Source organism: Procambarus clarkii, chromosome 70 (genome assembly GCF_040958095.1).
Source record: "Procambarus clarkii isolate CNS0578487 chromosome 70, FALCON_Pclarkii_2.0, whole genome shotgun sequence".
In the NCBI taxonomy this organism is placed as follows: Eukaryota; Metazoa; Arthropoda; class Malacostraca; order Decapoda; family Cambaridae; genus Procambarus; species Procambarus clarkii.
Window position 1 is genome coordinate 28,501,850 of NC_091219.1, and position 16,161 is coordinate 28,518,010.

Below are 16,161 nucleotides of genomic sequence, written 5' to 3' on the forward strand. Positions count from 1 at the left end.
TTTCACCATTCTCAGAAATTCTATTTCAGACAATTATATCTTCGTGGTAATCCCACAAAACTTATCCCTAAGAATTCCACATTTCAAGATGTTTCCTAATAATCTTGTGTGCACTAATTACAACTGATACTTCTTCCCAAGATCTCCAGGAATCACTCAGGACAGCCAAAGTAACCAGCAAGATGATGGCCAACTTGGCAAGTCAGGAGAAATGTGGAATGTAAGCCGTCAAGAGCCGTCTTCAGTCAACTCCAGTAGAGGGTCAGTAACGGACATTACGGGCTATTCATGCCCGTGCCACCTCCTGGTTGGCTTAATCCTAATCAATCATCATCAGTGACGGAACTGCAGGACATACAGCGGCTCTCCATTACCATCATACACTATAACTCTCATCAGACAGCCCGGCTACACGGCAGACAGCATTTCCCGCCACACTCTTGTTACCCTGCTCTCGCCCCGCATTAGACCTCTCTATCGACAGCCTTGCTCGAGCTCCAGGCATCGGCTCAGCTACCTCCACACGTTATTACATTCCCTTCACCAAACTACTGTAACCAATATTATATTATATAAACATAAAACACCATTATATTCTTTGAATGCTGTCACTCAAAATCATATATATTACAACTTTATATAATTTTCAGTTTAGGATATTACACAGTTGCTTTTTATGACTTTTAGTCCAAAGAGCTTATATTTACATCACATATATTTCCCTTTATCTATTAGAAACAAAACATGGATGCACTGCAAGAATTCCAGATATTTTATCTTTTATAATAAACTTAGTTGCAATTTCATGCAACGTATGTTTAGAATTACGTTTAAATTGCCAAATTTTCACACAGTATAAAATGCAATGATGTAGTGTGTGTCCCTTGTCTTTGTGGACACATTTTACACATTGTGTCTCCAGGTCTCCATACAAGCTGCACCGCCAGAGAAACTTATAGCCAAGTTTTTGTATTGGATATAAGCTGTATACACCAGCGGCCGGTACATACACCAGCGGTCGGTGTATTCAGCTTGTATCTTGTAGTTTAACTAGGAACATCACTGCCATTCCTAGTGAATCCTAGTCTTCAAGAAACTGCGGAGGTAAAATGAGGATAGATTCACCAAGCAGATTCCAAACATCTTCAAACATCTTTTGATGTGAATCAAAAGATTCACATCTTTTATCAATCTTAGGCGGTCTGTTTACATTAATTAAGCAGTTTACGAGCATCAAAACTTCGTAGTTAAATGCTATTTTTTTATTTAAATATACAAAAGTTCTTACAATCTTGTACAGCCACTAGCACGCGTAGCGTTTCGGGCAGGTCCTTAATCCTAATTTTCCACGGAATACGACCCGCCAAATCGTTTAACAATCAGGTACCCATTCACTGCTGGGTGAACAGAGGCTACAGTTAATCCTCCCGGCCAGGATACGAACCCCGGCCAAATCACGCGCGAAGAGCCGGGCAAGTGTTTTACCTCTTCTCCACGGGGGACTACCTAAATTATATTATTGTTATTAACAACCTCGTATGTTCCCCAAGTGCTTCGAAACTCATAAGACCGCCAAAGATTGATAAAAGATGGAGCAGTTCGTAAGTACTTGCCCAACTGCTGGGTGAATCCGGTTAGGCTAATAGATTGGATTTTTTACAAGTAAATCCAGAAGGGTGAGGCGGCCATCTTCCCTTCTTTGCCCGAAACGCTATACGTATTAGTGGCTTTAGGTAGTGTATGTACTAGCTCTATCTATAAATCCAACATTATGTCTGTAAATCATCTATGTATGTACTTTTCCTGAATAAAAAAATTGAATTTGAATTCACTGGGTGGGAACCTCTCCCACCGGGGGTCCAGCGGTCACTGCGGGCAGACGAAAAACAACCAACGGTCCACCTCACAAAACCTGTCTTCAGTCACTCGTCTCATTTTTTTTTACCAAATCTACCAATCCGTAAAAAATGCGACGTATTACTGTAAATTAATCTTCCGTAATATGAACGTTTTCTGTACATCGGCCTCGATTGGGTTGCTTGGGTTCAAATATTTCTGGTTAGACAAAACTGCTGCATTTTTGTTAGGGAGTGACAAATCAAGAGAACAAACAGATTGCAGAAAAACAAGTGAAGGTGCCGACAGCGTACTCTGAACAGGTTCAAGACGAGTCCATCTTCCCCAAAGTCAGACAATGTCAGTGTTTGAAATTATAACTTGCCGTTGTCAGGAACATGAAGATTATAATTAGGCTTATCCAGGCATCCCAGATAACCTACTGACCTTTCCCAACTCTGGGAATATACATTACTACCTTTCCCAACCCTGGGAATATACATTACTAACATTTATATTATATTAATCATTTGTTTATTATTTGTTTTAAGAGCGTACAAATTTAAGTTTGATTTATTCACATAAAAATGTCAGTAAACAATCATATTTGTTACATTACACTTTGAATGACTGTCGCACCACTTGGGCTGGTCGGTAGAGCGACGACCTCGCTTCCTGCTGGTCTGAGTTCGACCCCCAATGGTCTAAGTGGCGGGGGTACCGTTCCTTCACCTGGTCTTCGCAGCTCCTTGGCCTCATCTCTTCCAAGTGCTATATAGTCATCTTGAGATCTTGAGATGATTTCGTTTTTTTTTTAGTGTCGCCGCGGCCCGGTCCTCGACCAGGCCTCCACCCCCAGGAAGCAGCCCGTGACAGCTGACTAACACACAGGTACCTATTTTACTGCTAGGTAACAGGGGCATAGGGTGAAAGAAACTCTGCCCATTGTTTCTCGCCGGCGCCTGGGATCGAACCCAGGACCACAGGATCACAAGTCCAGCGTGCTGTCCGCTCGGCCGACCGGCTCCCTAGTCAGTCACATTGGCTTCATAATTACCATAATTTGAATACTTAGCTACAACCACGTGTACAATAATTATATAAATGAGCTGCATACATAACACGGTCGCTTTAAACTGCTAAACTGAAACAAAAGTTGAAAACAAATTCAAACAAAAACCTTCTAAATATAGAACATTGGCCACTGGATGCTTCAGGAGCACATGACAGACTAATGAAAACTGCGCATGACTTGTTTACCTGTTGTAAACTGCTTAGATAAAAGAACATTGCGGGTTCAGTACACATTATATGACCGTGGCCTTTCCACACCCCCCGTGGAAAGTGAGGCTTGCGTCTCTAACTCACTCTCTTCACTCCTCCGTCTCCAGCTTGCCCAGGAGTTTTCACTAGGGCGGACAGAGACTGAATCAGACTAATTTTGCCCCCTGATAAGTTGCCTTGTAATAAATGTTGCAATGCAGTACCCTCTATACAATGTAACATAACCAGTAAATATGTTTTGTTAATAGACAATGATAGAATATTGAGGTTATGTATGGGGCTCGGACTCGGGTCCCTGGATTCCCCTAGCACTCACACTAGGGACTGGACCATGGAGCCGGTCGGCCGAGCCGACAGCACGCTGGACTTGTGATCCTGTGGTCCCGGGTTCGATCCCGGGCGCCGGCGAGAAACAATGGGCAGAGTTTCTTTTACCCTATGCACCTGTTACCTAGCAGTAAAATAGGTACCTGGGTGTTAGTCAGCTGTCACGGGCTGCTTCCTGGGGGTGGAGGCCTGGTCGAGGACCGGGCCGCGGGGACACTAAAGCCCCGAAATCATCTCAAGATAACCTCAAGATATGATAATACCATCATCCCGTGGCCTCTCCCGACCACACATGGACCACAGCGTACCACACAGGGACCGCTGGACCAGACAAACAACTGCTCTGAGACTTTCTCCACACTTTCACTCACTCCCCAGCACACGGGGGGAGGGGGAGACTAGAAAACTGAAACGTTCCAGAAAAAGACATAATGTCGACATTCCTACCACCCAACTATCATTCTGGACCTTACCTGACGTGTTCGTTACCACATTCTGAGTTTCGTGGTTCCATGACAGTCAAAAAAGATATATACTAAAGGAGCATTTTTATATTTTCAGTAATTTCCGGAACTGAGAGCTGGTCATCAGGATATGTATTCACGTCCACATGTGTACTTACCTAATTGTGCTTGCGGGGTTAAGCTCTGGCTCTTTGGTCCTGCCTCTCAACCGTCAATCAACTGGTGTACAGATTCCTGAGCATGTCGAGCTCTATCATATCTACATTTGAAACTGTGTATGACACAAATAGTAAATATACACATACCAAGCTTATCCCCGAGCTGAGAGATATGAGCTACGAGGAAAGATTATTGGAACCAAACTTAACGACACTGGAAGACAGAGGAGTTAGGGGAGACATGATCCCCTATTTGTCCAGGACCACATGGGACAGCAAGTCAGTGGCCGGGCCGAGGTGTAACAGTCAGGTGACAGCCAGGCGGCCCCTGGCGGCCCCGGCCCACGGTCAGACTAGATTTGTGTGGGTCAGGAAGGTGCAGGTCAGACACTTCCCTCGGGGACAAGGACGACCGTCTGGGATGAGTTGGGGGGTGGGGTTGTCTGGAACAAGTGGCCAGGGTGGAGGACGGGCTGGACAAGGGAGTGTTGGACGGGGTGGACAAGAGGGTGTTGGACGGGCTGGGCAATAGGGTGTTAGACGGGGTGGAGAACGGGCTGGACAAGAGGGTGTTAGTCGGGGTGGACAAGAGTGTGTTGGACGGGGTGGAGGAGGGCTGGGCTGTAAGACCCATTGGTCCCGTTACACCACAAGCGCTAACTAACCTACTCATCCTGCAGTTACTCACCAGTCTCAGTTTCACTTTCGCCTCACAGCGGGAGGGAGTCACCGGCAACCAGGAGCCACTCATTTTATCAATGAAATATGACGTTAGTGTGATTTATTTGCACAGCAGCACCAATACTACTATTACTACTACTACTACTAATAATAGAGATAAACCACATTATTGCTATCAATGACAAAATTCACAGAAGCCATGATGATGAGGATTCGAACCCATGTGCCGGGTATTCCCAGAAACACGCTCCAGTCGACTGCTCCACGACACGGTCAAACAATTGCAAGCTCGGGTTTGCACCCTCGAGGATCCCCGAGGCTTCCACTGAAGCCTAAGCAAGTTTCACATAACTCCCCCCATGTCATTCGTCATATGGATGGGGAGCTAGTGTGAAAATCCTGTTCCGGTTTCAGGAGAAGTCTCAGGAAACCCTTGTGGGTTCAGTAGAACTGCAGGTTGCAATCCTTATACCATGTCGTGGTCTAGTGGCTAGAAGCGTGTGCCTAGGAACACCCACCGCATAGGTTCGAACCCTCATTACGGCTCCTGTGGATTTTCTCATTGACATCATGATGATGTGATTTCTCTGAGTAATAATAATAATAATAATAATAATAATAATAATAATAATAATAATAATAACAACAACCCAGAGTGCTTGCAATAACATAACGTGACACTCACCGTCACCAGTAAGCGTAACACAAGGACGTGTCCTCAGTGGGTAACATCTGGGAAACACGTACCTACTCCCTGCACGTAGCTGGGTCAAAAACAGTGTTCGAACATCAAACGTTTTAAATTAAATGTTCTTAGTATCTTCCTGTCACCGAATAAGACCGGCCATGAAGGACGCCTCATGGCTAGGCTGTGTTCGTCCAAGTAGCCACCGACCCCCAACACGCATTCGTAAAGTAATTAAAATTGAAATTGAAATAAGTTTATTGAGGTAAAATACACACAAAGGGATGAGGTAGCTCAAGCTATTCTCACCCCGTTCAGTACATACATAGACACACATCACAAATTCGTAAAGTGGTGCGTATTTTCTGTTGTGGGAGTCAAATTCCAAATCTGTGTTTCTGGTTACACAGTACGGTACACACAGAAATCACAATTGCGTGATGAATCAAATGAACAAATCCACAAGGGCCGTGACGAGGATTCGAACCTGCGTCCGAGAGCATCCCAGACGCTGCCTGATCCTCGTCACGGCCCTTGTGGATTTGTTCACACAGTACGGTGTTTCTGAGGACTGCGTAGCTGCGGTCAACCGCAGTTTGAAGAAACATGGCCTGAGGATGGGTTGCTCTGAACACTTCATAACCCGTTTTAAAATGAAATAGTTCAGCATAGGTAAGTGAATTTAAAAGGATTTAGGTTTACTTTACAAATATATCATTCATCTTTTTAAATCTTAATATTGTATGTGCAAATAAAGCACCGTTGGTAGGCTTAATATATTATATTCAAAGTTTGTGTTATTATCGATATTGAAAAAACAATTGGGTTAAAGCATCAGTTCGATATGCTCTCATTTACACTTGTTATTGTGACTTATTCTCTACTTCTATTGTGCAGCCTTCCAGTCTCGCTCCCGTCCACCTGCCAGGCTTATCTGGTCTGTGTCGCCTGAGTGTACGCAGCCTGTGTTCCAGCTTCCTACTGTAAAGTTACAGCGGTACAGAACTAACTACATCAAGTTCAAGTAAGTTTACCGAGAATAGAGCAGCTTAGGCTATTTCCACCCATTATTATTATTAACATCTTTATTGACAAAATTAAATACAATTTTGCCTAATCTGAGGATTTCGATTAAGTCTTAATGAGTTCCACCCAGGGTAATTAGGTTGATAGGGCAGCCATCCCGTGGACGGTGGAGGCAGGGCGGCGCTCTCACACTGGGCGCAACAAGGAAATGATTAAGCAAATGTGTTATAATACAAAGTGTGGGTGGGGGCAACGCATATGCAATATATGCAACATTTGCGATGAGGCATATGCAACGTGGAAAAGTATAGAGACAAGCGCGAAACACTGGAAAAACATGTGAGATGTGTGCAACAGGCGAGTGTATGCAACAGGTGACGTATGCTCAACAGTCTCGGAGAGCAGGTAAGACAGGTACGACAGTGATGATAAAACAGCATAGATAGCAAACAGTAAGACAAGTGCCCCGCCTATCAGCGGAGACAGGTACTCCAGGTGGGACAGGTAGTCAGTTGAGGCAGAGAGGTCGGTGGAGAGGTAGAGGTCATTATGAAAGGTCAGCCAAGATGGGTGTGCCAGATATAATGAGAAGAGTATACATAATGGGCTCTCCTCTCCAAATGACTATTCAATCTGAAGATTTTAAACCAACCTGTAGTTTATGTCACTGCATGAACGACTAAAACTGATGACAACATACGCAAAATACGAGGCTTGAACAAAACCACAAGGGCCGTGACGAGGATTCAAACCTGCGTCCAAGAGCATCCCAGACGCTGCCTTAATCGACTGAGCTACGACATTTGTTGCATTTGTGTTCATTTGATGCATCACGTTATTGTGATTTCTGTGTGTACGAGACTTGAGTTTCAATCTTTGATGATCTTTGATGAAGTTAGCGTAGCAAATCCAACAAGTGCTTTAAGGAAACAATATTACCATTATTGTGGGAAATTGGCTAATGAGACGCATGTTTTCGAGGAAGAGAACATAAGGGAGAGTGAATCAACCACACATTAATCTCAACTCCTGAATTGGGAAAGTACTGATAGCCATTACAGCTAATATAGTATCTTATTAAGATAAAGACAAGCTCGCTGGCTTATCATTGCCTACGAATTAATGAAAGATCAATACGTATAATTTGCTTAGACTTAACGTTAGGCTTTCGAAAAGATTCTTCATTACAAATGATAATTCTGGTTGGCATTAACAGGGCTGGCAACAACGACTGCTCCAGCTGAGAGACGATAAATGTGACAATATTGAGAAGATTACTGATGACACTTAAATTATTCTACAAAATAGATAACAAAAACGATGTTTCTAATTTACTTTTAGGCTTAAGGCCTAAAAAATACCTATGGAGGGCTATATTATGACCACGGCAATACCTGTAATGTTGACCAACCAACAAGTATACTTTAGTCCTGAATATAGTCCAGGACTAAAACAAACTATCAGTGTATATATATCGGGAGCGGAATATACTTATCAGTATGGATATGTCAGAGATGTTGGGAAGAATGATGTAAATATCAAAATATTTGCGACCAGTGCGGCCGACCTCTAACGTCATTATAGGCTATTAATTAAATCTTTGGACAGGATTTTCTTGAAGATTGAAACAAAGGTAGATGATTAGAAACCTACAACAATATATTGGTAAGGGGAAAACGAGTCGTGTTCCAACATTTGGAACACGGGCAAGGCTGGAGAATCTGTAGGCTGTGTGGAACAGGATAAATGTAAAACATAGATGGCAAAGAAAGGCAATTAACATGGTAAACGTCACAAATCATGACTCAAACAGTTTACAATGTTTCTACTTACAACCAGACGTAACCTAAAAAGGAAGATAAATGCATTTAATATATCAAAACAACTATAACGAGCTCAAATACTCTTTTCACTGAAAATTTTGTTAGAAACCTAAGAGGAAAGTTTAGGAAATAAGGTGGTATATGAGTGTAATTTGGTAAGCAAAACACAATAGATAGCTTTTCTAGATCGATTGTGAATCGACGTAAAAAATTGACTGAACACACTAATAAGCTTATGAATTTGCGACAAAGCTAACGTGACAGATGAGATGCCTGTAACTCGGGACATAATTAGTGACGAGACCAAGACAATTACGGGCTCACCATAGCCCGTGCTACTTGGAACTTTTTATTTTGTGTAGCTGAATCTAAAACAACAACAAACAACCAAGACAAGTGAGACGGACAACACAGGAGAGGACAGGATAAAAGTGGACAGGTCAGGCAAGGACAGGAGGGAGGGAATTATCAGGAGAAAGTGCTAAGCCATTACGACTATATAGCACTTGGAAGGGGTCAGGTTAAGGATTTGGGATGGGACGGAGGAAAGGAATGGTGCCCAACCACTTGGGCGGTCGGGGATTGAGGCAAGGACAGGAAAAGAAAATGGCAGGACAAGCGAAAGTCGATGGGACATGTGAGGACAAGGCAATGTGAGTTTTTACGGCAGGTCAGGACAGAAGAGAAGGTAAGGGCAGGAGAAGGGCTGGGCATGGAAAGGGGAAGAACAACAGGGCAGGGAAGGGAAGCGGACCCGCATAGCATTATGATACTAGGAAGAAATCGATCAGGGTCGTTCATGTACCAGAACTCAAGCAAGAGATGACCAAACTCAAACCATTTCTTATGTTGTATTCATTCTTTATACGCCGTCGACCTTAACTCTAAAGAGGCTCTCTGAGTATGGTTTGTGTATTTGGTGCAGATAACAAGTATTTGACTTATAACAACAAATATTAAATAATAAACACGGTGACTTTCCTTTCACATAAGACAAACAACGCAAACTTTCTTACCAAACTCTGCAGTCATGGCAACTGCCGCTAATGAAAGCAGGGCCACCAAGTTGACAATCACCGACATCTTGCAAGTGAGCTAGCTACTCTCAAGAGTTTCCCCCAAGACACTTTCACTAGGTAGTCACGTCTCGCAAGCGGAGGAGCGTAGAGGCGCCGCGTGGGTGGAGCACCAGACAGCGACCGTCCTGCACGGGTCTGCGGCAAACACTGACAATACATGTGTTGGCCGCTCGGAGCATGGCCGCCTGGGGTTCCCCAAGGGGGTGGTCGGCTCCCACATTTTTCCAAACAATTTCCTGTTTAAACAAAAAGAAACCTAGGAAGGTGATGCTGAGGGATAGAGGATGACTTCAAGGATGGAACCCATGTTGCAGGTGTCGATTATGGTGGTGAAGTCGATTATATTATTTATTTCACGGGTCATTGAAGAGATAGTGAAACGGATCTGATGAAAACTGTGTTGTCTATATCATGGTGATCGAGTTTAATGATGCATGGTGATTGTACTCTGATGGTGATTTGGTTGTTTATAGTGTACCTGGAGTGGGTTCTAAGGGATCTACTCCCCCAAGTTCAACCTCGAGCCTGGCTTGCTTGTGATAACTTTATCTAAAAGGCTGTTGGTTGGAGCTGTTTGCAAGCTTGAAGTGATGGAGATGGTGACTGTTGTTTAAGTGATGATGAAGCTGATTACATTGGATGCTGCTAAAAGTAAGAATGATAACAATTCAGATTCACGGAGCAAATATTTTAGATAATAGCATGGATGTTGTTAAACCAGCGTGGCAATGGTACTATATGTGTATGGAGGCAGTGTAAGTACGCCTCTGGGTGAACAGAGGTTACAGTTAAGGATGTGGCCTAGTCAATCCTCCCTGGCCAGGATATCAACCCAGGCCAAATCGCTGGCGAAGCGCGGGGCGAGTGATATCACTGCGCCACGGAGACTGCTTACTCAGATTTTAAAAAGGGAACTTTAATTCATGTCGGTTGATGAATCAGTCCCCGTGGCGAAGTGATAACACAGTCGCCCGGCGTTTTGCGAGAGCTTTGGCCTGGGTTAGTATCCCTGCCGGGGAAGACTGACTAGGCGCCAATCCTTAACTGTAAGCCTATGTTCACCCAGCAGTGAATGGGTACTAGTTAAACGATTTTGAGGGTTGTATTCCTGGGGACATTAGGATTAAGGACTTGCCCGAAACGTTATGTGTGTTAGTGGCTGTACAAGAATGTAAGAACTCTTGTATATATAAATAAATATATAAAAATATCTGTGTGTTGAAAAGCAGGACATAAATAAAAAATATCCTGCTTCGGGAAGCAGGTTCGGTGCGATATAAACCCCCAAGCACATCATTTTCGCCACCCGATTCTTGAAAGATTTTATCTCTCATTTGGCGTCTCATGTCCTAGTCCATACGCCCAGTTTCATTCTTTTGCACTTATCTGAGTAAACTTTAGAGTAGCCATTTGTTAGACTATTCTTTCAGATTGTCCAGGTCTTCTGGACAATAAATTATCTTGCAATCTTCTTCCTAATTGCAATTCCTCATAATTTTTGTCCCATCAAACAAGGAGAGAAATTGGTCTATTCTCTCTGAATGATGGTTTACTCCAATGATGGTTCTATATATGAGACTGAGGAAGGTCAGAGTTGGTGATCCGTGTGGGACTCCGCTGGTGAAGAGGTCCAGCAAGTCACCCACGTCAACAAGGTACGATATAGCTCTACCCCCAGGAAAGGTTAAAATAGGTACAACAAAACTAGTAGACTTTCCCTAAGCACAGCCCCTCTCCTGTGACAGGTAAGTCCACTACGGGCTCACCATAGCCCGTGCTACTTTGGAACTTTTGTTCTAAGTAGCTGAATCTAAAACAACAACAACCCCAAGTCACTGTTATTTAAGGAGATGGAGGAAGAGAAAAGAAAAAGGGGATGAGGAGAGGAGGGAAAGAACGAGAAAGAGTATTGGAAGGAGGAGACGTATTAGAGTTTTGCTGCAAAGACTAGAGGAAGAGAAAAGAGAAGGAGGAGTAGGGAGAGGAAGAGGGTGAGGAAGATGAGGGGAAGGTTGAGGCAGAAGAGGAAAAGGAGACACACTTGAGTTAAACTGAGAAGACAGGAGAAAGTGAAAGAAGTAGAGGCACGCGGGGAAGATATATTTAGAGGGATCAGGTGGGAAGCCCATTGCCTCACTGACCAGGTAGAGTCCACTATCTGACCTTGGCTAGTGTGGCGGGGGTGGTATTGAGCCTGGTATACTGCGACCAGTACACTGATGGTGATGCTGCGACCAGTATGCTGATGGATGAAGGTGACATGTCCACTACGGGCTCACCATAGCCCGTGCTACTTGGAACTTTTGTTCGAAGTAGCTGAATCTCAAACAATAATTGCTCCGCAACTCCCACTACAACAGGTCGGTTATATCATCATAACAACGAACATTATTTAACCAACAGGTAATTCCTGAAAGGTGTGTAAATTATGAGAACGTAACACCATTCTTGAACACTTAACCAGGCTCTCACAGTCCAAAATAGTATCTAATTGTGTAACTTTCCAATCAAGTGAGCGTTCTGAAGGCTTATACACGAGTCCACGTGAGTCTCTCAACGTGTTACAGTATCACAGGAATAACACGGCTCAGTTTCCTCACAAAAACGTTATCATAACATCAGTGTGTTACACAAAAGGCACTGTAACATATGTGGTAAAATAGCGATATAATACAACACCAGATAGTTGTATATTTTGTTTAATCTAACAACTAAATTCTTGATACAAGCAGACAAGCCGGATGAAACCATCAGGTCATGTACAGAAAACATCACTAAAACAAAGACTTTCGTTTACCCGAAAACAAAAATAATAACACTGTTTGAATTCCCTGTTTTTTTAACACGGCATTTCATGGTTTTTTAGGCTTAATCTCCAGAGGGTTATCATCAACGTCAACAATAGGGTTATTGTCTGCCTGTATACACTGTGAGTTTACTCTAGTCCTGGATGTTGTTGTTGTTGTTGTTTTAGCTTTAGCTACTCAGAACAAGATGTCCATGTAGCACGGGCTATAGTGAGCCCGTAATATACTAGTCCTGGACTATGTTCAGGAGTAAAGTACAGGTGGTAGTTGGTAAGGTGTTGTGGTGGCCTTAACAACCCTCCGACGGACCATGGGCCTCAAGCCAAGCCTGCGGCTATCCAGCAAGAGCGGTGCACCAAAGTATATTATCGAGAACCCGGAATTCTTTATTGAGAGCCGAGAAGGAACCTGACCGTAATACCTGCTGGACCCTATGTTAATTGACACGCCCTTTTCAGCCCTCTGGTGGCAGTTTTGGGGAAAAGTCACACGTCCACTTTTATGTTTCTTGTTCATTAAGTCACAAATCAGTGTCACCACGTGCACACATTGAAAAATTATCACCAAATACTATTCAATGTGAAGCTTCGGGGAACATGAGTACGCTCAATGGGACCAAAGTTAAGCTTACAAGTCTTGAGCTCAAAAGATAATACACTGGAGGTAATCACTTTGCCACCACCATGTAATTAGTGCTATTATATAATGCAGCATTAGCTGCATTATATAATAATAATAATCCAGCATTAGCTGGATTATTATTATTATCCCAGCTAATGATGGATATAATCCAGCATTAGCTGGGAGCATTAGCATGGGAGTCTGACAGCTGAGTGGATAGCGCTTCGGATTCGTAATCCTGAGGTTCCGGGTTCGATCCCCGGTGGAGGCGGAAACAAAAATGAAACTTTCTTTCACCCTGATGCGCCTGTTCACCTAGCAGTAAACGGGTGCCTGAGAGTTAGACAGCTGCTACGGACTGCTTCCTGGGGGGGTGTAACAAAAAGTAAGCCTAGTTGAGGACCGGGCCGCGGGGACGCTAAGCCCCGAAATCATCACAAGATAAGATCCATGGTTAGGTTTGGTTACATTAATTTAGTGTATTTCTCAAATGTGTGAAATACCAAAATCGAAAACAATTAGAGTTGTCTCTAGAATTTCATTTGCAGAAAACCATCTCCTCAAACCGTTTCAAAGAAAACGAGTAGACATATTTTAAACCAACGATATACAATACAATAAAGTTATAACTTGAGAACTGTTCAGACAAAGGTTCACTTGCCAATTGATAAGTAGACTATTACTGAACTGTATTATGCTTTCAGACCATCACAAATATCTAAATAACTTGTCAGTTTCTGTGAGAATGGGTTTGTTATCTCGTGGTAATCTCATTACCTTGAGAACGGGCTGCAACCTATTAAATGTTACCTCAGAATAGGTGTCAAGCAAGAGTGAAACCCCACTACCTTGGAGTCACTGGGCCTAGTCGTTACCAATATGCACATATAACACAGTAGTACAAAAAAAGTCATTCCACTTAAAAGCTAGCTTGAATGAGTTTGTTAAGGTCTTAAGACCAAAAACCTGTAATGATTTCGATGATTTTAAGAGTTCTCAAAAATATAATTATATAATGAACTTCGGAGCTATTTTTTTCAACTTCCTTCTCAAGTGAAGAAATATATATATATAACAAATTCGTGCTAGACTCATTGATCTCACGCTTTCTGTCATATTCAATAATATATGTCTAAAAAAAAGACTATAAAAATATTTATCTGATAAAGAGGAAAACGGCCTCGGGCCAGGCTAGGGGAGTAGAAGAACTCCCAGAACCCCATCAAGCAGGTATCAAGGGTCCGGTGGGAGCCTTGGAAAAGGTGGAGAAGAAATGGGCACTGCTTGCATGAAAGCAGTGGAATTTTTGGGGAGGGGGGGGGGGGGGGGAGAAAAAACATATGGGCAGCGTCTTGCATGTGACAGGCGCAAGCTGCTGACTACGCCCACACGCACACGGGACCCCTTCAGTTACTATGTCCCTTGGCTGGGCCCGACGACCCCCCACCCTCCCCTCTACGACGCGCTCTACATCGGGCCCCTAGCTCTTTGGGCCCCCATCTGTTTCCACATGACCATGCTGGGCCCCTTCAGTTTACTATGCCCCTCTCCAGTAAGTTCAGTAGAACTTCGGTTTCAACCCTTTTAACCCTGTCGTAGCTCAGTCGATTAAGGCAATGTCTGGGATGCTCCCGGACGCAGGTTCGAATCCTCGTCACGGCCCTTGTGGATTTGTTCATTTGATGCATCACGTTAGTGTGATCTCTGTGTGTTCACTCTTTTTCCCGCGCAAACATTACGGAGGTTTTGTGTTCATTTTCTTGTCAATTTTGTTTATGTAAGTAATGAAGTTCGCGCGGCTTTGTTATTTTTCCGTGTTTATTTTTTTGCTGTTTTACTCCCTGACACCCAAGTGACCATGGACCCCCTGACAACCAAGTGACCATGGACCCCCTGACACCCAAGTGACCATGGACTCCCTGACAACCAAGTGACCATGGACCCCCTGACACCCAAGTGACCATGGACCCATGACACCCAAGTGACCATGGACTCCCTGACACCCAAGCGACCATGGACCCCCTGACAAGTGACCATGGACTCCCTGACAAGTGACCATTGACTCCCTGACAGCACTATATTATCATCGGGAACATAACGCCACCTTTATAGTCTGGGGATTTTTCTGTGTTTTTATTTAAGTCAAATTATATTTTGCTTCTTATTTCGAAACAGAAGATGGAGTGTGTGGGAGGCAGGAGGTGGGTTGGAAGTGACTGGGGGAGAGAGGTAGGGAACCTGGTGGGGAGGGAGGGAGGGAGGTTGGGAGAGGCTGCAAGGGGTGTGGGGGGACGCCAGACTGTACAGGAAGGGCACCTGGTGAAGGAAATTATCTTGCTTGTGTTAAAATGGAATTTCCGGTAATTCCAAGAAGACAGAGGGCATGTGAAGGATAGTGAAGAGAAAGGAATAAAAGAAAGACACACACAGAATGTGTGTGTGTGTATATGTGTATGTGTATATATATATATATATATATATATATATATATATATATATATATATATATATATATATATATATATACACACACACACACACGAACAAGCCCCTGAATGGTCCCCAGGATTATATGCAACTGAAAACTCACACCCCAGAAGTGACTCGAACCCATATTGCCAGGAGCAACGCAACTGGTATATACAGAACGCCTTAATCTGCTTGACCATCACGACCAGACATAAGGAAGTGATAGCCGAAGCTATTTGAACCACTTCCTCGCCGGCACTCAGATGGTAATCTTGGGCATAGCATTTTATCAAATTACCTCATTCTTTGGGGCACACGTGAGGAACACAAATGCGAACAAGCCTGAATGGTCCCCAGGACTATATGCAACTGAAAACTCACATCCCAGAAGTGACTCGAACCCATATTGCCTGGAGCAACACAACTGGTATATACAGGACGCCTTAATCCGCTTGACCATCACGACCGGACATAAGGAAGTGATAGCCGAAGCTATTTGAACCACTTCCCCGCCGGCACTCGGATGGTAATCTTGGGCATAGCAATATAGGTTCGAGTCACTTCTGGGGTGTGAGTTTTCAGTTGCATATAGTCCTGGGGACCATTCAGGCTTATTCGCATTTGTGTTCCTGTATATACCAGTATATAACAGTTGCGTTGCTCCTGGCAATATGGGTTCGAGTCACTTCTGTGGTGTGAGTTTTCAGTGATATAGATTATATTATATATATATATATACGCACATACACACACACATTTTAGTATATTTTGGTAAGAGTCTTTCTGGTAAATATATGTTGTTGAATATGACAAAGGGTAAGATTGATAATTCTAACACGAATCTCTTCGCTTACGTTTTTCTTTATTGTCGAGGGTAATTGAAAAATTAACTCTCCAAAAG

At 43.5% G+C, this 16,161-nt stretch overlaps 1 protein-coding gene across 1 annotated transcript in view; it reads right to left on the reverse strand.

The window, feature by feature from the left end:
- Positions 1-9,512, reverse strand: part of LOC123775346 (protein takeout) — a 30,887-nt gene extending 21,375 nt beyond the window's left edge. Inside the window, exon 1 of the mRNA XM_045770457.2 lies at positions 9,301-9,512. Within this exon, the coding sequence (XP_045626413.1) occupies positions 9,301-9,367 (67 nt within the window). The 5' untranslated portion in view covers positions 9,368-9,512. The remainder of the gene's footprint in view (positions 1-9,300) is intronic.
- Positions 9,513-16,161: the final 6,649 nt, after the last annotated feature.